Source organism: Mixophyes fleayi, chromosome 2 (genome assembly GCF_038048845.1).
Source record: "Mixophyes fleayi isolate aMixFle1 chromosome 2, aMixFle1.hap1, whole genome shotgun sequence".
NCBI lineage: Eukaryota > Metazoa > Chordata > Amphibia > Anura > Limnodynastidae > Mixophyes > Mixophyes fleayi.
In genome coordinates this window covers 7,671,769-7,694,089 of record NC_134403.1, presented here as the reverse complement: position 1 = coordinate 7,694,089, position 22,321 = coordinate 7,671,769, and the positions used below count along the sequence as shown (strand labels likewise).

General features: G+C 41.4%; 1 protein-coding gene across 2 annotated transcripts in view; it reads left to right on the top strand.

The window, feature by feature from the left end:
- Positions 1 to 3,145: 3,145 nt before the first annotated feature.
- LOC142140651 (protein sel-1 homolog 3-like) overlaps positions 3,146 to 22,321 on the top strand; it is a 58,279-nt gene continuing 39,103 nt past the window's right edge. Inside the window, exons 1-7 of one of the 2 annotated variants that reach the window (XM_075198392.1) lie at positions 3,146 to 3,307; positions 9,044 to 9,228; positions 11,401 to 11,941; positions 13,344 to 13,470; positions 17,474 to 17,595; positions 19,076 to 19,191; positions 20,157 to 20,206. In XM_075198392.1, coding sequence (XP_075054493.1) covers positions 9,175 to 9,228; positions 11,401 to 11,941; positions 13,344 to 13,470; positions 17,474 to 17,595; positions 19,076 to 19,191; positions 20,157 to 20,206 — 1,010 coding nt within the window. In that variant the 5' untranslated portion in view covers positions 3,146 to 3,307; positions 9,044 to 9,174. Of the gene's footprint in view, positions 3,308 to 9,040; positions 9,229 to 11,400; positions 11,942 to 13,343; positions 13,471 to 17,473; positions 17,596 to 19,075; positions 19,192 to 20,156; positions 20,207 to 22,321 lie in introns of both variants that reach the window. The other variant, XM_075198391.1, reaches the window with a different exon arrangement.

Sequence of the window (22,321 nt, the reverse complement as noted above, 5' to 3'; positions counted from 1 at the left end):
AAGCGATGTCACAGAATTACGTATAGTACAGAGGGGATGTCACAGAATTACGTATAGTATAGAAGCGATGTCACAGAATTACGTATTGTACAGAGGGGATGTCACAGAATTACGTATAGTACAGAAGCGATGTCACAGAATTACGTATAGTACAGAGGGGATTCACAGAATTACGTATAGTACAGAAGCGATGTCACAGAATTACGTATAGTACAGAGGGGATGTCACAGAATTACGTATAGTACATAGGGGATGTCACAGAATTACGTATAGTACAGAAACAATGTCACAGAATTACATATAGTACAGAGGGGATGTCACAGAATTACGTATAGTACAGAAACAATGTCACAGAATTACATATAGTACAGAGGGGATGTCACAGAATTATGTATAGTACAGAAACAATGTCACAGAATTACATATAGTACAGCACCATGTGTCCACCAGACACTGGATAATGTACTTTTTGCAGTAACCCCACTTATTCCACCAATTGATGTTTCCATTTGGACTGTGACACTAAATACAATTCCCATATGAATTTTAAGGGGAAAACAACAGTTGTTTGTATTTAATGCAGCAATCGTTATCATCAACATTTATTTATATAGCACCAGCAATTTCCGCGCGCCACAAAGACTATTTTTTTTAAATCTACAGTTTTTTTTTTATTATTATTTTTCTTAGTTGTCCTCCTACAAATCATTATCTCCTTTTCAAAATCTCTGAGTTGGCAAACAAGAATGGCTGCCAGACACATATACAGTCAGTCTGCTACACTGTGTAAAGCTCCCAGCATGTCATTTGATGGCAGACGGGTGAGGACGAGGATGTCACAGGGCAGGTAGAGCTCAGAAAGGTATTCAAAATCCTCTCTGCTTACTGCATTATGTGTCATGTGACTGTGGTTGCCGTGGTAGTCAAGAAACAAGAATTATTCATAGCAACCTGAAGAAAAATTAGGGAAAATGACAAACACCAACATTTTTCTTATAGCCTGTCAGTGATTTATGTCAAAAATAAACCTCATGAGTGCATCTTTTCCTGCTTATGTTTAAGGTATAAATACAGATAACCCTAAATATGAATCCATATTGTCTTAATTGTCTGTATTTTTATACTCCTGACTTACATGCTTACATGCTGTGTAAGTAACATGGAATTTGTCTCCATCATGTGGCAATTGACCACAATTGCATTTATTTACATTAGATTAACAATATGGGAATTCAGATATTAGAGATAATTTACAAAGGGCAAAACTGCCGAGGTCAAGTATAAAATTGTCTCTGGTGATGACACTCCCGATATGTGCTAGTATGCGGAGGAATAAAAGTGTTCACTGACTGAATGGTGGAGCATACTTGCCAACTCTCCCTGAATATCAGGGAGACTCCCTAAAAATAGAGGTGATCTCCTTCACTCCCTGAAGAGTCTGGCATTCTCCCTGATGCTGAGCCAGTACAAGACGTGGTTGGATTCGCCATCTGTGGCATGATGACACTGTTCAGAAATTGTGTCCTATGTCCATGTATTGATGCCTAAGGAGGTGGCCATTTTCATGGAGACCAAGATTTAATCAAAGACTGACAGGTAAGACAACATGACTTCAGTAATGGAGACAGAAATGTATAAGACACTTCAGTTTCTAGAGAGTCATTAGCTGCTTTTCTTTAGCGCACAGTTGTCTACTCTCCTGGACGTCCGGGAGACTCCCACATTTCTGGGAGACCTCCCGGACTCCCGGGAGAGCAGGGCAACCTCCCGGTTCTCGCCCCCGCAAAAGTGGCGGTGCTTAATGACGCAAATATCGCATCATCTTAGCCCAAAATGATGTGATTCGTCAAGCCCCACCGCCATACGCTCACCTTCCTCGGGGTCTCCCTGAAGCCAATGATGAAAAGTTGGCAAGTGTGGGGTGGAGCTAAGTGGGGATGTGAGCGGTCCTTGCTTACTACGTACTATGTACCCAGGCGCATGTTTAGGGCTCTCCTATGTTTACAGATGGGAGTATGATCATTTTCACTCATAAGGGCATATTCAATTGACGGCGGGATCGCCAATAATCCCGCGCTCCAAAAATATTACCGATATTACGGTAATCCTGCGCGGGAAAACCGTTAATATGGTAATTTACTCCCTGAGCTGCGAGCTGAAATCAAGCGAGATGTTACCGTATTAACGGTAATATTTTTGGAGCGCGGGATTTTCGGCGATCCCACCGTCAATTGATTACCCCCCATAGACTTTTGCCGCTGAGAGCTGGTGGAGTTACACTTAGTTAGACAATAGTATTTTTAAGCAAATTTTGTGCATGTAACAAAGTCCTGATGTCCCCTTTCCCTCATGAATATATAACCTATAAATAAGACTGAACTAAGCAGTGTTGTAGGAGAAATACAGAAACGTTTTATGAAGTGGATGTAAAGTGGTCGGAGGGAGCTCTATCATGTGACCGTTACACTATAGTTCGGTGCCCCCCTCGCACACCTAGACACATTTATAGTCTCCAATGACCGTAAAGTAGGCTGCGGCTTGTAATACGCTGGTACCTAGCGCTGCGGCTTGTAATACGCTGGTACCTCGCGCTGCGGCTTGTAATACGCTGGTACCTAGCGCTGCGGCTTGTAATACGCTGGTACCTCGCGCTGCGGCTTGTAATACGCTGGCACCTCGCGCTGCGGCTTGTAATACGCTGGCACCTCGCGCTGCGGCTTGTAATACGCTGGCACCTCGCGCTGCGGCTTGTAATACGCTGGCACCTCGCGCTGCGGCTTGTAATACGCTGGTACCTCGCGCTGCGGCTTGTAATACGCTGGCACCTTTTATATCAGTTTAAGAATCACAGAAGACAGTAATTGGAGCGTCCTGTAATTAACGCTATTTGCAATCTTAACTCTCTAATTATCATCATGTTTTTACTCCCTACATATTACTTGTATATGCTATTAATATTGGTATAGGTAAGATTATATATGATATATTAGTATAGATCAATGTACTACTACAAATAAAGATAATATTTTATAAATGGACCCCTGGTATTTGCAATAAACAGGTGTCCTGGAATCTGTTCATATATAATGGAGAAGATTGATACATTGTTATCGGGATATAATAACAGATATACTGACACATTGTAACTGTAACATGATCCTCCTGTGTTATACAGGTGTTATAATGATATATTGTGGTCAGTCTGGTCTTGTAGAAGCCTCGTGTCCTTACAGGTAAACAGAGACTGGGAGGAAACTGTAACAGGATCAGGGATCCGGGAATCACAGAGTCCCAGTCAGGAGATGAGGTACAGAACAGTGTATGAGTTAGAGTGTATATGTTATAGTATATGTGTTATAGTATATGTTTTATAATATATGTGTTATAGTGTATGTGTTATAGTGTATATGTTATAGTATATGTGATATAGTATATGTGTTATAGTGTATGTGTTATAGTATATGTGTTATAGTGTATGTGTTATAGTATATTTGTTATAGTATATGTGTTATGGTGTATATGTTATATTGTATGTGTTATAGTGTATGTGATATAGTATATGTGTTACAGTATATATGTTATAGTGTATGTGATATAATATATGTGTTATAGTGTATATGTTATATTGTATGTGTTATAGTGTATGTGTTATAGAGTATGTGTTATAGTGTATGTGATATAATATATGTGTTATAGTGTATATGTTATAGTATATGGGATATAGTATATGTGTTATAGTGTATATGTTATAGTATATGTGTTATCGTATATGTGTTATGGTATATATGTTATAATGTATGTGTTATAGTTATTGTGTTATAGTGTATGTGTAATAAAGTATGTGTTATAGTGTATATGTGTTGTAGTGTATGTGTTATAGTGTATGTGTTGTAGTGTATGTGTTGTAGTGTATATAAGTTATAATATATGTGTTATAGTATATGTGTTATAGTGTATATGTTATAGTATATGGGATATAGTATATGTGTTATAGTGTATATGTTATTGTATAAGTGATATAGTATATGTGTTATTGTATACGTGTTATGGTATATATGTTATAATGCATGTGTTATAGTTATTGTGTTATAGTGTATGTGTAATAAAGTATGTGTTATAATGTATATGTGTTGTAGTGTTCGTGTTATAGTGTATGTGTTATAGTATATGTATTGTAGTGTATGTGTTGTAGTGTATATAAGTTATAATATATGTGTTATAGTATATGTGTTATAGTGTATGTGTTGTAGTGTATGTGTTATAATGTATATGTGTTATAATGTTTGTGTTATAGTATATGTGTTATAATGTATGCATTATAGTATATGTGTTATAGCGTATGTGTAATAAAGTATGTGTTATAATGTATATGTGTTATAATTTATGTGTTATAGTATATGTTATAATATATATGTGCTATAGTTTATGTGTTATAGTATATGTGTTATAATGTATATGTGTCATAATGTATGTGTTATAATATATGTGTAATTGTGTATGTGTTATAGTGTATATGTTATAGTGTATTTGTTATAGTGTATGTGTTATAGTGTATATGTTATAGTGTATGTGTTATAGTATATGTGTTATAGTATATATGTTATAGTGTATGTGTTATAGTGTATATGTTATAGTGTATGTGTTTTAGTATATGTGTAATACTATAAGTATATCATACTTACCAACTTGACAAAGTTGGTTTCCGGGAGAGGTGGGCGTGATGGGGATGGGGCTCCAAAATGTGCGTCATTTTGGGCCCGCCCCCCATGACGTAATGACGCAAATGCGTCATTTGACAGCAGGGGGCAGGGCCAAATGCCGCGATTCACCGGGAATCGCTGCATTTGGGAGCTAATTCTGCCCACTTCACTAGGAAGTGGGCAGATCCGGGATATTGCCACACTCTCCCGGGAGTCCGTAAGACTCTCGCAAAATGCCGGAGTCTCCCGGACATTCCGGTAGAATTAGCAAGTATGATATATTATAGTATATATGTTATAGTGTATGTGTTATAGTGTATGTGTTATAGTGTATGTGTTATAGTGTATGTGTTATAGTGTATGTAAGAAAAAACAGTACCTAGCGCTGCACCCACTTCGTACCACAGAGGGTAATAGTGTGAAAATGTAAGTATATAATACGGGTTCTGCCTAACATCTATAAGCACATACAGGTATTAAAAAAAGGTGCACAGCCTTCTATATACTCACTAAAATGTATTATACAATAAAAATCCTTCAAATATAAGTATAAGAAACCATACACATGGCATATAACATAACAAATATTAAAAACACAGTTAAACCAATTTCATGGCTGCTTATAGATGTTAGATGTCTATAATACATTTTAGTGAGTATATAGAAGGCTGTGCACCTTTATTCATAACTGTTATAGTGTGTATGTATTATACAGTGTTTGTAGTATTGTAGTATTTAAGCTATAGTTTATGAGTTAAAGTATGTGTTATAATATATGTTTTATAGTATATATGTACTATAGTGTATGTGTTATAGGGTATGTATTATAGAATGTGTTTTATAGTAAATGTCATATAGTATGTGTGTTATAGTGTATGTGTAATAGTGTATGCATTGTAGTATGTATGTTATAGTGTATGTGATATAGTATATGTGTTATATTGTATATATTTTAGTATATGTGTTATATTGTATATGTAGTGTATGTTTACCTAACAGCGACAGTACATCAGACTGGACGGTATATAATACAGGCTGGATTACACTTAACACTGGACTGTATATCATCATCATCAGCAGCTATTTATATAGCACCACTAATTCTGCAGCGCTGTACAGAGAACACATTCACATCACTCCCTGCCCCTTATCAAATTGGTACTTAACACTGGACTGTGCCGAAGACTGGACTATTCATGAGGTTGGACTGTATAAAATACTGGACTGTTCATCAGACTGGATTATACATAATGCTGCACTATACATCAGACTGGACTGTACATCAGAGTAGACTGTATAATATACTGGACTATACATCAGAGTGGACTGTATATAACACTGGACTATACATCAGAGTGGACTGTATATAACACTGGACTATACATCAGAGTAGACTGTATAATATACTGGACTGCATTTTCTGTATAACAGACTGGACTGTACCTAACACTGACCTAACTATACATTAGATTGGACTGTACAACTAACAGCACTGAACCCTGAACTATAGAGTAAACTGGACTCCACCTCAGGCTGGACTGTGTCTTTTATCTCGGGAAATGAAATTAGATATGTATAGTTATGTAGTATGGGGAAATAGTGGTTAGCATTGCTGCTCCATAACACTGGGATTGTGGATTAGATTCCAACCAGGGCCTTATGCACGTGGAGTTTGTATGTTCTCCCCTTGTTTCCCTGGGTTTCCTTTGGATGCTTCGGTTTCCTCTCACACCCCAAAGACATACTGGTAGGTTCATTGGCTGCTGACCAAATTCACGCTAGTGTGTGTCATACTTGCCTACTTCCTCAGTTTCTCTTCCGGGAAGTGCAGTGACAGGTGGGAGTGGGGCTCGGAGAATAGCGTCATTAAACCCCGCCCCCTCCGTTTTAACTTTACAAAGTCTGCAGGATCCGGGAGGCTGCCCTGCTCTCCTGGGAGTCTGGTAGGACTCCCAGAAATGTGCTTGTCTCCCGGACCTTCTGTGAGAGCAGACAACTATGGTGTGTGTGTGTGTTTGTGTGTGTATGTGTGTGTGTGTGTGTGTGTGTGTGTGTGTGTGTGTGTGTGTGTGTGTTAGGGAATATAGATTGTAAGCTCCACTGTGTCAGGGACTGATGTAAATGGTTATATATATTTTGCATAGAACATGTAACATGTAGATGATCTATAAGGAACTTTTAATAACTAAAGAATACACTTTCTTGCCTATGTTGTACTGGTCTCGGATCACTTAAACTAACAGCAATAAGGAGAGATGCTATTTCCTCTGGCCCTGTTAGTAGGACACGACCTACGTATAACACCTGGATAAGTGGCACACAGTATACACAGACAGGTCTGTGATTGACACCATCCATAGGAGGACTTAGGAAGCCTATAGACACAGAGAGTCAGAGTGAGGTCCTCTCTGTCTTCTGATATACATAGAGCTCTTTAATACTGTGTATTCCTGTGTCCTGGAGCTTAGAAAGTTCTGTCTACAGAGATCTCACACCCATTATACAAACATTGCAGGGTTTAGTGTGTCTATAATCTGTGGCTTGTGTGATATACGCCTTCATCCAGAGGAAACTCTTTATGTATCTGTGCTACGGACTTATTGTGCATAAGGAAGAGGATAGTTTACTTTCTGGATTATATCCCATTCTCTGAAGGTGTATTTTTCCTATTAACTCCTTCCAAACTGTCCTAGATATTACACAAAAATAATATTACTGGCATCACGAGTCATGACAAGTCATTTCCTAGTTGTCTGCCTGGCACGTACTAAGACGTACACCTGCTACTCGGAAATAAACTTTATTTTATGTGATTATTATGTTGCTATATGACTCAGTATGTACAGGCCCCATGACCCTGCGCGTCCTGAGCAGTCGCAGAAATAGGTTAGTTTTGCACAAAGGTAAAAGGCTAAAAAGGTAAAAGCACTCTCCACTAAAATGGAAGACTCTGTATTGTATATTGATCATTAGAATGCTTCTTGTATTGTATAGTGGCCTCTAGAATACTTTCTTTATAGTATCAGTCCCTAGAATTCCCACTGTGTTACTAGAATGTTCTTTGTTCTTTATAGTCGTCAATAGAATGCTCTATGTATTGTACCAGCCACTAGAATGACCTTTATATTGTAAAATAGCCACTAAAATGCTTTCTGTATTGTATATATGTCACAATAATTTTCTCTCTATTGTACCACTCACTAGAATGCTCTCTGTGTTACTAGAATGCTCTTTGTTCTTTATAGTTGTAACTAAAATGCTCTGTGTATTGAACCAGCCTCTAAAATTCTGTCTGTGTTGGAACATTAACATAGGCAAACCAAGGGGGGGGGGGGGGGGGGGGGGGGTTACCAGTGCCTGGAAACCCCACTCCAAGCCTGGGGCACTGTATAATTGAGGTGGCTGGACCCTGCTCTTGCTTCACACGGCTCTGCTCGAAAAGAGAGAGCTGCGTGCACCTAACAGTAGTGCACGCAGCATTGCCAATGTATATTATGGGGAGAAGGAGAGTTGGAGAGCAACCAAGTACTCTCTAAAATTATAGCCATGCCCCCATGTATGCTGGTCACGCTCACTGACAAAGTGGTGTGGAAACCCCCTCTGCAAATCCTGATTCACTGGAATACTCTCTGTATTGTATATATGTTACTATAATGCTTGTTGTATTTTATAGTCATCACTAAAATGTGCTATGTGTTAAAATCACGTCCAACAATCGTTTTAACGTCTTACACTTTCTTCAGAAGAGATCATTGAGCATGATTTTGTAACGTATTTTATGCTTTATTAAAATGCTAATTATTATTTCTAAGCCTGTCCCGGTCTGTTCATAGTAATTGAACAAATATGGATTTATATTTATTTTATATGGACCATGCACTATAATTTCTATCTGGATTGAGTGCACATATAACCAGAATGCCTTATGTACTGTATAGTGGTCATTAGGTTTCCCAGTGTATTGTAACGAGGCCATTAGAATGCTCTATGAATTGTATATATGTTACCAGAATGTTCTCTGTATTGTGTAGCGCAGTTTATACCATATTTAACTTTGTACTGTGCTTCATAAATCACCTTAACTGAGCCTCAGTTGTGTCAGGTGAATTGGAGTGTGCGTTATGTTGTGTTGTGCAGTGTGTATAGCTGGCGGTGTTACACACCTGAGACACTGCTCTGTATTGTGTCAGTATTTAGTAGCTGGTGCGGTTATGGTTTCCTGGAACTAACAGGTTAAGGTGATTTGCTGAACAAAGTAAATAGTTATTACTGATGTTTAATTAACCCCTGATGTGCTGAGTGAGCTACGTTCCACGTATTACCTTACCATCTCTGTATAGCAGGTGCTGACAGGGACCCGTTCTGAGACTATAAGAGATTATAAGGGAGAAACTGACACCGATCTTCGTGGGACACAACAAACACAGATTAAGTCCATGGTCCCTGCTGAAAATACTGAAACAGTGAGAGGAAAATGAGACTGCGAAAAGTAGAAGAGACAGTCATCAGCTGCCTGATCCTCTGCCAGGTACGCAGGCGGGATGGAGACATGTGTTACTGGGCTATGTACAGAAGTAATTCTCTTATATTACCCACATGCCAGATTATAAGGGTAGTCTGTCAGTCTTTGTGTCTGATTATCTATCAGCCTTTATATGTGGTCATCTATCAGCCTGTGTGTGTGGTCATCTATCAGCCTGTGTGTGTGTGTGGTTATCTATCAGCCTGTGTGTGTGGTCATCTATCAGCCTGTGTGTGTGTGGTCATCTATCAGCCTCTGTGTGTGGTCATCTATCAGCCTGTGTGTGTGGTAATCTATCAGCCTCTGTCTGTGGTCATCTATCAGCCTCTGTGTGTGGTCATCTATCAGCCTGTGTGTGTGGTCATCTATCAGTCTCTGTGTGTGGTCATCTATCAGTCTCTGTGTGTGTGGTCATCAATCAGCCTCTGTGTGTGTGGTCATCTATCAGCCTGTGTGTGTGGTCATCTATCAGTCTCTGTGTGTGGTCATCTATCAGTCTCTGTGTGTGGTCATCTATCAGTCTCTGTGTGTGTGGTCATCTATCAGCCTCTGTGTGTGGTCATCTATCAGCCTCTGTGTGTGTGGTCATCTATCAGTCTCTGTGTGTGTGGTCATCTATCAGCCTCTGTGTGTGGTCATCTATCAGCCTCTGTGTGTGTGGTCATCTATCAGTCTCTGTGTGTGTGGTCATCTATCAGCCTCTGTGTGTGGTCATCTATCAGCCTCTGTGTGTGTAGTCATCTATCAGCCTGTGTGTGGTCATCTATCAGCCAGTGTGTGTGTGGTCATCTATCAGCCTCTGTGTGTGTGTGTCTTCATCTATCAGTCTCTGTGTGTGTGGTCATCTATCAGCCTCTGTCTGTGGTCATCTATCAGCCTCTGTGTGTGTGTGGTCATCTATCAGCCTTTGTGTGTGTGTGTGGTCATCTATCAGTCTCTGTGTGTGGTCATCTATCAACTCTGTGTGTGGTCATCTATCAGCCTCTGTGTGTGTGGTCATCTATCAGTCTCTGTGTGTGTGTGGTCATCTATCAGCCTCTGTGTGTGGTCATCTGTCAGCCTGTGTGTGTGGTCATCTATCAGCCCCACTGTGTGGTAATCTATCAGCCTGTGTATGTGTGTGTGGTCATCTATCAGTCTCTGTGTGTGGTCATCTACCAGCCTGTGTGTGGTCATCTGTCAGCCTCTGTGTGTGGTCATCTATCAGCCTCTGTGTGTGGTCATCTATCAGCCTCTGTGTGTGGTCATCTATCAGCCTCTGTGTGTGGTCATCTATCAGCCTCTGTGTGTGGTCATCTATCAGCCCCACTGTGTGGTCATCTATCAGCCCCACTGTGTGGTCATCTATCAGCCTGTGTATGTGTGTGTGTGTGGTCATCTATCAGTCTCTGTGTGTGGTCATCTATCAGCCTGTGTGTGTGTGGTCATCTATCAGCCTCTGTGTGTGGTCATCAATCAGCCTCTGTGTGTGGTCATCTATCAGCCTCTGTGTGTGGTCATCTATCAGCCTCTGTGTGTGTGGTTATCTTTCAGCCTATGTGTGGTCATCTATCAGCCAGTGTGTGTGTGGTCATCTATCAGCCTCTGTGTGTGGTCATCTATCAGTCTCTGTGTGTGGTCATCTATCAGCCTGTGTGTGTGTGGTCATCTATCAGCCTCTGTGTGTGGTCATCTATCAGCCTCTGTGTGTGTGGTTATCTATCAGCCTGTGTGTTGTCATCTATCAGCCAGTGTGTGTGTGGTAATCTATCAGCCTCTGTGTGTGGTCATCTATCAGTCTCTGTGTGTGGTCATCTATCAGCCCCACTGTGTGGTCATCTATCAGCCTGTGTATGTGTGTGTGTGGTCATCTTTCAGCCAGTGTGTGTGTGGTCATCTATCAGCCTGTGTGTGTGGTCATCTATCAGCCTTTGTCGTGGGGTCATATATCAGCCTCTGTGTGTGGTCATCTATCAGTCTCTGCGTTTGGTCATCTTTCAGCCTCTGTCGTGGGGTCATATATCAGCCTCTATGAGGCCTGTAGGTTCACTTTGATTTTTATTACTAAAAGTAATATCATTAATAGTAATACACAAAGGCTCTTTATAGTAGTCATTATAGACATATTCCTACTCTGCTTCGAATAGTTGAATTGCTTTCATAAGACTAGATAAAAGTCTAATATTATTTATATTCCAGTCCTGTTGGATGCAGCTGGTTACATCTCAGACAGGAACTATGGACACTGCCGTCAGCAGATCATTCATTGAGTTCCTCAATCCACCAGTGGAGGTGACCAAGGGACCTGTCCTAGAGGTCCTCTATCACTGTGAGAGGAGCCAGGTGGTACATGTTGATGTATTAGCATCGTCCCTCATAAAGCCTTTGGTTGGTATATTTAAAAAACGCTGGACGTGCAGTCCTAATGGCACACAGTCAATTAGAGAACTGAGGTTGGACTTTCCGGATCAGATGATCTACAGAGAGGACTTTTTCCTCAGGCACCCCATTTATATGACTGTTGTTCTCCTGAGGGCATGGATCTCAGATTATCCTATTGATTTTAACAAGCCCGACCGAAACTCATACAGCAAAGCGATGGCTAAAATTTCCCACTTAATACAAATTCTGCCACCGTATCATAGACCATACAAAGACCACCAGAAGACTCTGCGATGGGATCTGGACCTCATATGGAAGCTTCAGAAGGACAACATACCACAGTGCCCGGCTGAGCAAGGTGAGGCCACCAATGTATTTATTGTGACATCACCCAGGTTACTGACATTCCCCGGGTCCAGGTTTTACCAATTTGTCCCTGAAAAAGTCTCTACTTTTCTACTGACCAACTGCACAATATACTTCCTCTTATTTAGTATTCTAAATGCAAATCTTTTTGTCTGTTATTATAATTTTTTGGGAATATTTAATATACATATTTAAGTGGAGCATTTGAAATGAAAAATAATATCCAATCCCTTTAAACTGGCTCCCTTTAAACTGGCTCCCCTTCCCCTACAGAATCCTTTTCAAACTCCTCACCACCACTTACAAGGCTCTCTCTCAGTCTACTGCCCCCTACATCTCTAACCTCCTCTCCATTCACACTCCCCCCCGCTCCCTGCGCTCAGCCAATGATCGCCGCCTCTCCTCCACTCTGATCACCTCTTCCCACTCTAGAATCCAAGACTTCTCCCGTGCTGCCCCCCTTCACTGGAACGACCTCCCTCGCTCCATTCGTCTCTCACCCAATCTGTGCTCCTTCAAGCGGGCTCTTAAAACTCACCTGTTCCTTAAGGCCTACCAACCATCCACTTAACCTCTCACATCTTCTGGTTCTCCCCTGCCCCCTTTCTCTCTCCCCGTTGCTTCACTGGCTCCCTTATGTACCTGATTCTGTTTACCCTCCCTTAGGATGTAAGCTCGCATGAGCAGGGCCCCTCTCCACTCCTGTCTCCATACCTGTTCTTCCACTCCGTCTCTACTGTATCTGCCTGCCTGGAGTTTCTGAAGTACTGGTACTTTGTGTTTATTGTTCTGTACTGTCTTACCCTGTATAGTCTACTGTTTGTACCATGTACGGCGCTGCGGAAACCTTGTGGCGCCTTACAAATAAACAATAATAATAATAATAATAATAATAAACATACTGGGCCTGATTCATTAAGGAAAGTTAAGCAAAAAGTTTAGTAAGTTTTCTTGCTCACGTTTTCTGGATAAACCATGTTACAATGCAAGGGGTGCAAATTAGTTTATTATTTTGCAAATAAGGAAAATACTGGCTGTTTTATCATGTATCACACGAATACTTGATAGCTTATTTGTACACTGAAATTTAAAGTTGATCTTGGACATGCCCTACCTCAAATATATATCTGCCATCACATTTTAAATTTTTCTCCCCCCAAATTAATATGGTTTTGCTTTACTTACTTACTTTTGCTTAACTTTCCTTAATGAATCAGGCCCATAGTCATAAAGATGACATCTAGAGTGAAACGCGTCGGGCCGCTTATATTCACCCTCTTAGGAGCAAAGTGTCCCTGATAAGTGCTTAGAGATGTTGGCTATTTGTGCTATGACAATGGTCCATGTATTTTGATTCAGTAGAAATAACAGTCGATTATTTTTAATCTTTGCAGAAGTCGTCCATCTCCTGACCTTTCTTTATGCCTGTAGTGGGGAGACCTTTGGGGTTTTAAGGACCCTGGCACCATACAGAAACCGGGTGCTGGAGAAACAGAGGTGGAGCTACTCAATGTCTCCTCGGTAAATGACTCTCATGCTCGTGAGATACAACTTTAAAATGGTGAAGGTCCTAAAATGATTTTGGATTTTTCACTACTGATCTCAAATCCATATATATTCTTGTTGCATTTAGTGAACATTATTTTCTTATTGACTTCCACATGTTATGACTCACTGCACCACTTACCCCAAACAGAAACAGTTTTCTCCATGTCACAGTAAACATTATTTTCAAAACTGTTTTGTGAAATAGTCACCTCATTACGCATTTTGCCATAAAATCTTGCGTATTGCCAGTCCAACCCTAACAACAGCGTATGGCAGAATTAAATATTAAAATTAATAAGGAAATGAGAATTTACAAATGCAGTGCAGTAACGTATTCCCCAAAGCTAGAACTCAAACATTGTATCTCCGTTAATTCGCACCTCACAAAACCTCTTCTGAAATAATGCCACTATTTTATACATTCCTACCTCCACGTTAACACTCCTTAGCGACCATAGGGTTTATCGTCTTTTGATAAATATGCCCAGAGCTGGATTAAGGCTCTGGGGGGCCCGGGGCACTTTAGACAGGAGGGCCCCTATGGTGTACTATGGCTATAATTTTAGACAAATACACAGACAATACTGCGTGCACTACTGTTAGGTGCCCACAGCTCTGCCTTCACCAGTAGTACAGTGTGGAGGGGGACATCTCTCCCCACTGTCCTTGTAGTTGGACCAAATCCTGACTAAGAGAGACAGTCACCCAAATTCGGGTCTGCCCCACCAGATTCAGGACAGTTGGCAGACTGTCCTGCTCTCTCCTACCTGTTCTTGTCACTGTCACCGCCTGTGGCTGCTGGTGTCTTAAACTCAGTTGTTGTTTGTGTAGATCCTGGAATGTTCGTGAAAATGTTAAACAGCGCTGACATTACATCAATAGCACCCACATGTAATAAGTAGGAATCCCTCCCTGCAAATAGGCCTGAATATAAAATTAAATAAAATGAATAGTATACAAATTTAATAATAGAACTGTTTCTCCCAACTAGCCCTGACATTGAATTAATAGCATACATATTTAATAAAAAAAAACTATTTCCCTCCCCAAAAAAACAGACCAGCAATAAATTAATAGTATTCACATGTAACAAATAAACCCATTTTACACAACCATTGCTGACAATTAATATTTCATATTCATTTTTAATAAATTAGCCCTCCTTCTCCCCAAACTTAGACCCAAACTGAATAATAAATTAAGTCCCGAAACCAGCACAGCATTTCATTAAATATTCCACCAACACCAGTAAAATAAATATATATGATAGCAAAAACTGTACCATTAAATTAATATTATTATTATTTTTTTCTCTCTCCCACCACTCTGCCTCTCTCTCTCTTTCCACCTCTCTCTCTAGTTCTCTCTCTTTCTCCCATTGTCCTTCTCTCTCTCTCACTGTTCCTTTCTCTGCCACACTGTCTCAGCCTCATACTCTCTTCCCCCCTTGTCCTCTCCTCCTCCCGGTTTCTCACACTCAGTAAATTTATTATTCAGTTATATTTCAAGAATATTATATTGACATTTTGTACACTTAGCTTTCTTCCAAGTCATACACAGAACAGTTATGATCGCTATTCATGCAGAAGAGGTCCAAGACAAAGGTGTTATCACTTTTTTTTGACTCACCTAAGATTCACATCTAACTCCTGTGTGTCCGGCTGTGAGTCTCTCTCCCCCTCCCCCCCTGACGCAGCCGCGCACCTCTCAATTATATAAACCCTCCCCCTCCAGACAGACCAGGGGGGAAATGTATGAAGCTCCGGGTTCTTCAACACCCGCGAGTTCGGCGTCTTCAGCGCTTAAATTTAAAGCGGTGCTGCCTTGTAAAGGGAAACTTTAAATTTAAGCGCTGAAGATGCTGAACTCGCGGGTGTTGAAGAACCCGGAGCTTCATACATTTACCCCCAGATCATTGTTAGCAGTCCAGGTGTACAGCAGCACCGCGGCTGCTGTACATTTTAGATTGCCGTCTTGTAGCTGCTGCGTGACAGCTTCTCTTTTCTCAGCCAGCGGCGGGGGCCCTCAGAGAGCGGGGGGCCCGGGGCACGTGCCCCCTGTTCCCCCCCCTTAATCCGGCCATGTATTTGCCCCATTGTGAGGTTTGTTATAGGTGGTGTTTTATTTGGGAGCTTAAACAACAAAGAAGGTCACCTGCTAATGTAACTAAGCTAGTCGTTACTCTGATACACGTTGTTTTACTGCCCTGATAAGACATATGCTTAACAAGAATAGGAACTGAGGGCTGTATTTAAGCTCGAAGGATATTAAAAGCTGAGGCTGTATTGAACTGTATTGTTACTCTGGGGGTTAATATTTTGTCTGTGGAAGGAAGCCCATCTGAGTCATGGGGAGGGGTTATGAAAGTTATATTAGGGATGGGCGGGGAAGAAACACTCTCTTGTGCAGCCGGACGCTGCCCACCCTCCCTCCCTGTTTGATGGTGGTTTGATGGTTATTGTTTCAGTGCTATACAGTACCGGTATAGTTTGGTTTTGGTGGTTGTGTTGGAGTGGCAGTGCCGGAAATGGCAGTACGACGGCCAGTGGTAAGGTCACATGATGGTATCGGGCACACTTAACCCACCTTTTTTTTAATGGAATGGGCTATTAGTCTTGGTCCAAGTCCCTCCCGACCGGGTTGACTTGTGGTTGCTTTCATTAGCCTTGAAAGGAAGAGGGTTCTGTAGTGCCCGGGGCGGTGGCTCCATTGAGGTAGATTTGTGCGCCTTAGGGTGTGTGGTTGTCCCCCATTTGTGGATGTTCCCTGGTAAATGCTGGGGCATCCTGGTTTGCCTGGTGGATGTCGACTCGGACTGCTCTCTCTCTCCACCACCTTACAATAAATTTCCTTTGCTTTCGCCACATTTAAGTTTTTTGTGTTTTATTTATAGTTATAGTTAAATGGTAATAGTATAAGGTAAGGAAAGGTTATCAGCCGTTAAGCATTTTATTACCCCAATGAGTATAATTATAATGCAGCAGTCCCCTCAACGCAACCAGCCAAAACAGGAGTCCGGCCATGTCGAAACTGATCAACAACCATCTGTCCTGACAGAGGACGCAGGAGAATTTTAGATTTCGGACATCTCTTGTGTTGAGGGCTCTGATTGGGCAGCTACAAGCCAGCCACTCAGTGCTCTCCACACAAGAAGTGACCAAGGTGTCAGCACTACTTAAAATGAATACCCCCATAAATGTAATAATAATTAATGATGTCATTATGCTGCATATAGGAGGGAAACAAATATTTTCACAACTGATATTTTCAGTTACGATCTCTCTCTCATAACTCAATTATTTATTTTACTTTGAAGCATATTTGCTGGGAGATTGAATCCGATATGATTTTCCTGGTACTATTTTCAGACTGATAATACAGTAATACAGGTTTAACAGAAATCTTCTTTGCCTCGTCCTCACGTCAAGCAGAACAAGATCATATCAGGATAAATGACCTATAGCATTAATACCAGAAGTATACTGTGAGGATTTGAGTTAAAGCTGCATCCTGGTATTTAAAGCCAATGCGTCATTGTAGGCTTTGTAAAGCAAATACGGGTTAAACTGCCTAACATAGAGGCCATTATACAGCAGAAACTTACTAGTTAGTTTTCCAGCCATGCACAAAAGTGAAAACACCCAGTGAATATATCACAATGACTTATTCTGGAATATCGCTCAGTAAATGAAAAATTCTGTTAACGTTTTACTTTATCGTTTGACTGGAGTAGTATTCTCATATAATACTTGGCTGTGTCAGCCATCTTGATTTTGTGTGAGGCATCTTGTTTTTGTGCCAGCCATCTTGTTGTGTCAACCATCTTGTGTCAGCCATCTTGTTGTATTAGCCATCTTGTTGTGTTAGCCATCTTGATTCTGTGTCGGCCATCTTGTTGTGTCAGCCATCTTGATTCTTTGTCGGCCATCTTGTTGTCCCTGCCATTTAATCCTGACATGTTCTGCCTTCTCCCCAGCTGCAGTTTCAACACCTGGGTGTACGTCATGCAGTGGTGTCCAGTGAAGTTCTGCGGCGTTCTGCACCATCTGGATGCCAAGAATGATTACGTAACGCCTGCAGTGCTGATGACCGACACAGGTAGAGCCACGTGCCCTGTATAAGTTATTGGTGTTAGCGGGTGGAATGGAGATCGCTGTGTACTACGTATGTTCAACCTATCTGCGTCCTTACATCCGTTACACGCTTGTTACACATTTCTTTGATTTATATATTAGAAATGTGACAATTATCACATATACCCCAACCCCACAAAACACCCTTCAATTTCAGCACACACACCAGAGGCACCATAGTGTGTACTTCCCAGTTTCACGCCACAAACGCACGGATGGCAGAACTGTCCCCTCACATTGAGAGGTGGGAGGTATATGGTGGAGGTTTGAGGTGCAAGTATGTCCCACTGAAAGCATAGGAGGGCACCTGCATACTGGCACTACCAGAAACACATACATGTCAGTCGGGGAGGTAGGAGGCATTGCATACTCTGTTACATCATACAGAGAGAGAGAGGGGAGAGGAGGATACAGTATACTTGCCAACTCTCCCTAAATGTCTGGGAGACCTCTCGGGCTCCTGGGAGAGCAGGGCAACCTCCCGGTTCTCAACCCCGCAATAGATATGTTGTGGCGGTGTGGCTTAATGATGCAAATATCGAGTCATCTTAGCCTGCTGTAATTGGCCAAAATTATGACAACCGTTTAGGGGGTGGGGCCTAAATGATGCGATTAATCAAGCCCCTCCCCCACACACCTACCTCCCCCGGGATCTCCCTGAATCCAAGGACGAAAAGTTGGCAAGTATGGGGTACAGATTACCTGTACTGCACCCCAGGGCCCGCTTACCAGACTGCGCAGACATAAGATGGATAAATCATTATCTATTAAAGCAACAAACACTGCACACTGCACTAAAACTCCCTGCACTCCCTGCACACTACTCATACACTTACTGATCATACCCTCTGCCCTTCACCTGTCCGATGCTGAGCCGGCGCTGGTGCGGATATTGGTGGTACCGCCCAGTACACCAGCTCTCTACAATCTGCCCATAAACAGTCTCTCCTCTCTGATTTGCAAAGTATATGAGCAGATTTAATAGAAGTGTTTTATTTAGGCATCAGTGTATCTGCAGGTCCTCACCAAGGCTCAATCAAGGTATTAGACAATTATTAAAAAAAATAGTTTTAATCCCAGTATTGACACCTGAGTCCCTACATTTATCATTGTATTATCACTGCTCAAATTTATAATGTAATGACACCAATGTGTGTAACAGTTTGTGATTAGTCCAGAAACAGTGGGGAACACGTATGGCGGGAATATTTCATACTATTAATTAGAACAAAGAAAATGACAGATATTAACTCTCTCAGACATGCCGGGTGTTATCTCTCATACATGACATGGTTAGTTATGGTCTGCAATGCTCGGACAGAATAAAACATACCGTGGAGATGGTGGTGATAGATATTATATTTATCTTTTTTAATAGTCATGATATGAACATCTGGTCCAGTTAGTGGCCACTGACACTGTTGTGATTCTGTATTTGTCACCAGGTTATCTACACGTCCAGGTGGAACTGGTCTCCAGAGAAGCCCACGCGTTCCGCAGTTTGACCCCAGTTCCCTTGAAGGAGTGGTGCCAGATTCAGCTGACTCTGGACATCGCTCTGGTGAGCATTTCACAGCTTCTGATATTTATATTATTCTATATGTTTCAGGAACAATGCTGAGCATTGCTAGGCAGGAGATCTGTCTCCACTGCAATCACCCCTATTCCCCATGCCAACCAGAAACCTTTTTAATATTTTCCAGGCGTACCCATAATTAGTCCTTCGTATGTTTAACTGAATCGTGTCCCCCCTCTCGACAAATTTATTGTAACCCATGTACGAAATTTCTCAGACACTTCATTATGATTGATGAAAGCGTAGTTGAGTTAAGCGTGGTTTAGATAGTGGCTCAGGGATCATAAATCCCCATTGCCTGGTACAGGTGCTAGAATAGCCCCAATTGTACCTGGTTAGATTCTGCCAACATGTAATCTCACGGATGGTATCAGTGAACATCATTTGGCAGTGGGTGAAGAAATGGATGACAGAGGCTTCAACTGAACTTTGCTGAACTGTGGAGACTGGAGAAAGTTTTCAGATTAGCTAAAAATGTTTGCAAATTTCTAGGAAGACAGATGACTTCATTAATGAACACATTAATTACTCGCTGAACTTTCATTGGTCATCCTGGGTAGGGATCTGCCCCTCAATTCTACTAGCAATCCCAGACTACACAACTGATGCCTTGTACTTTGTCCTGCACCCACACATACCTTAGATCCAGCAGGGCAGAGCACGGCATACAACTTGCACTTAACTAAGCTACACACACAGTTACCCCATACAGTCATGACCCCAATCCTGGCTGGTCCCTCAGGATTTATTCCTGGGGGATATATTGCAATCTCCCAGTCCAGTAAATCAGCCCGTGTTATATAATATGTTCACCATTTATGTCAGGCACTAATATCTTATGGGGAAACCTGCTTGTCCACTTAGGTTGTCCTAACTGACTCATTGAGCCATTACGTTGGTATAACAGTAAAATATGTGTTAATTATTAATAATCTAATTATCTTTCCCAGGTGAACCTGACAGTAATATGTGGAGGGAAAGTAAAAGAAATGACATACAGGTAAATGTCTACTGTCCATCTGTAAAAAATGTCTGTCACTCCAAATACATAGAAGCTTTGTTTGTGCTTCGGACTAATGGAATCAATCCTAGAGATTGATTAAGGATCTTAACTTAAGAAACTTCTTATTTAAGTCTCCTGGACAAAACCATGTTACAATGCAAGGGGTGCAAATTAGTATTCTGTTTTGCACATAAATTAAATACTGACTATTTTTTCATGTAACACACAAATACTTGATAGCTTATTTGTACACTGAAATTTAAAGTTGATATTTGTGTGTTACATGAAAAAACAGTCAGTATTTAACTTATGTGCAAAACAGAAAACTAATTTTCACCCCTTGCATTGTAACATGGTTTTGTCCAGGAGACTTAAATAAGAATTTTCTTAAGTTAAGATCCTTAATCAATCAGGCCCCTGGTTATCATTACAATCCTGATAGTCTGATATTTTATTACCAATTGCAGTGAAAAAAACAAACACTTTGTGCTGATATTTATGGAAAAAATCTCATGAAGGTAGCCAAGCGATACTGAGCGATACGTGCCCAAGCCTGAGATGGCGATAACAGAACAGTTATTGTGACAGTATCACCAAGATGTTTGTTAACTAAGCTTCTCTGTATAAAGGCATGGGAGTAGTCTTCTTCAGTAAAAGCCAGAAAATCTTATTACCGACAGCGAAATTATTGAGTGAAGTGAAAACAAACCCATCACTGGTGAAAACTGCAATTTTTACTGACAATTGGGCTCCTCACCCTTTGATAAATCATCCCCTTAATGCTATAGGAATCTATTTAGCAAATTGTGCACTTTACCTTGTCATATCTTCGTCATACTCTTTTGTAGGAGGTGTAGAACTGCAAATCAGAGAGTGAGTGGAATCATTGGTAGTAAACTGGTGGAAAAAAGTTTATTGAAATTTATGGACAAAAACGTGCAGGATATTGAAATAAATCTCTGACCGCTGACTGAGGTTAGGTGACAGTAATGTCCCTCATTGGAAACAATGGTCTGATTGGATGGAAAAACCCCGACCACATTACTACATTTATCAGTGGGACTTATCTTGCTGTAGATGGGGCCTCTCTTTATATGTGTGGTCTGTGTCTTTGCACATCCTCCTAAAGTGGAGTTCATCCAGGTCTAAGCCTGAAGGTGGGACAGCAGCAAAATGTTTTGCATGCTCCGGTTGTCTTTCCGAATTGCCTTTAGCTCAGTCTCGGGTGGATGTCCTATGCACGGCATGTGAGGGGGAGGTCTAGCGGCAGTGCTCACCTGTGAGTGTTCCTGCTGAAAAGGCGGAGCCGGCCTGGGGCAAGTCTCTAGTGCTTACACAGCTCACTGTGCAATCTAGGGAGCAAGAAGGGCTATGCCACCTGCCTTCTGTGGTGACCTTGGGGAGTGCAATTACCTCTCCTGAACCCTGGAACCTTCAGGTTCACTTTCGCCCCTGACCAGCCGACGTGGACACATGACCTGGCCTGGGCAGTGCAGGGCTTAGTTCATGTATCCTGTTCTTTGGTGAAGATTCTAATATCTGTCTCCCCATCCTGTGATCCTCTAGAACCTGGAGGGGTCCAATTCTGATTTTTCTTCTCAGAAGAAAGTGGAGGTAATGGAAGGTTCTGACAGTGAAATTTCCTAATTTCTTGAGGAGGACTCCTAAAGGGTGTTGATGACTTAGTGCATGCTTTTAAGCTGAAGCTTGAGATAAAGGACAGCTTGGAATCAGAGATTCCGGGCCACTTGCCTATTAAAGAGGAAAAATAATCAGGCAGTGTCTTTTCTTTAACCTGCATAATTGGAAGGCATGTTTAGTGAGTCGTGGGCTAAACCTGACCATAAGTTTCAGGTCTCCCGCAGGCTCTATAACCTCTCCTTAGTGGGGATATAGGAAAATGGAAATTCCCGCCAACGGTGGATGCTCCATAGCCTGACTTTCTAAGATGACCCCTATTCCTATTCCTAATGTTGCTACTTTAAAGAAGAGCACAGATAGAAAAATTAAAGCCGCCACTAATACCATTTTCACAGTGGCTGGAGGTTCCCTTTGACTAAGGTTAACTTTTGCTTGAGTCAATAAGACCTTGGAAAGATGGGCAGAACAATT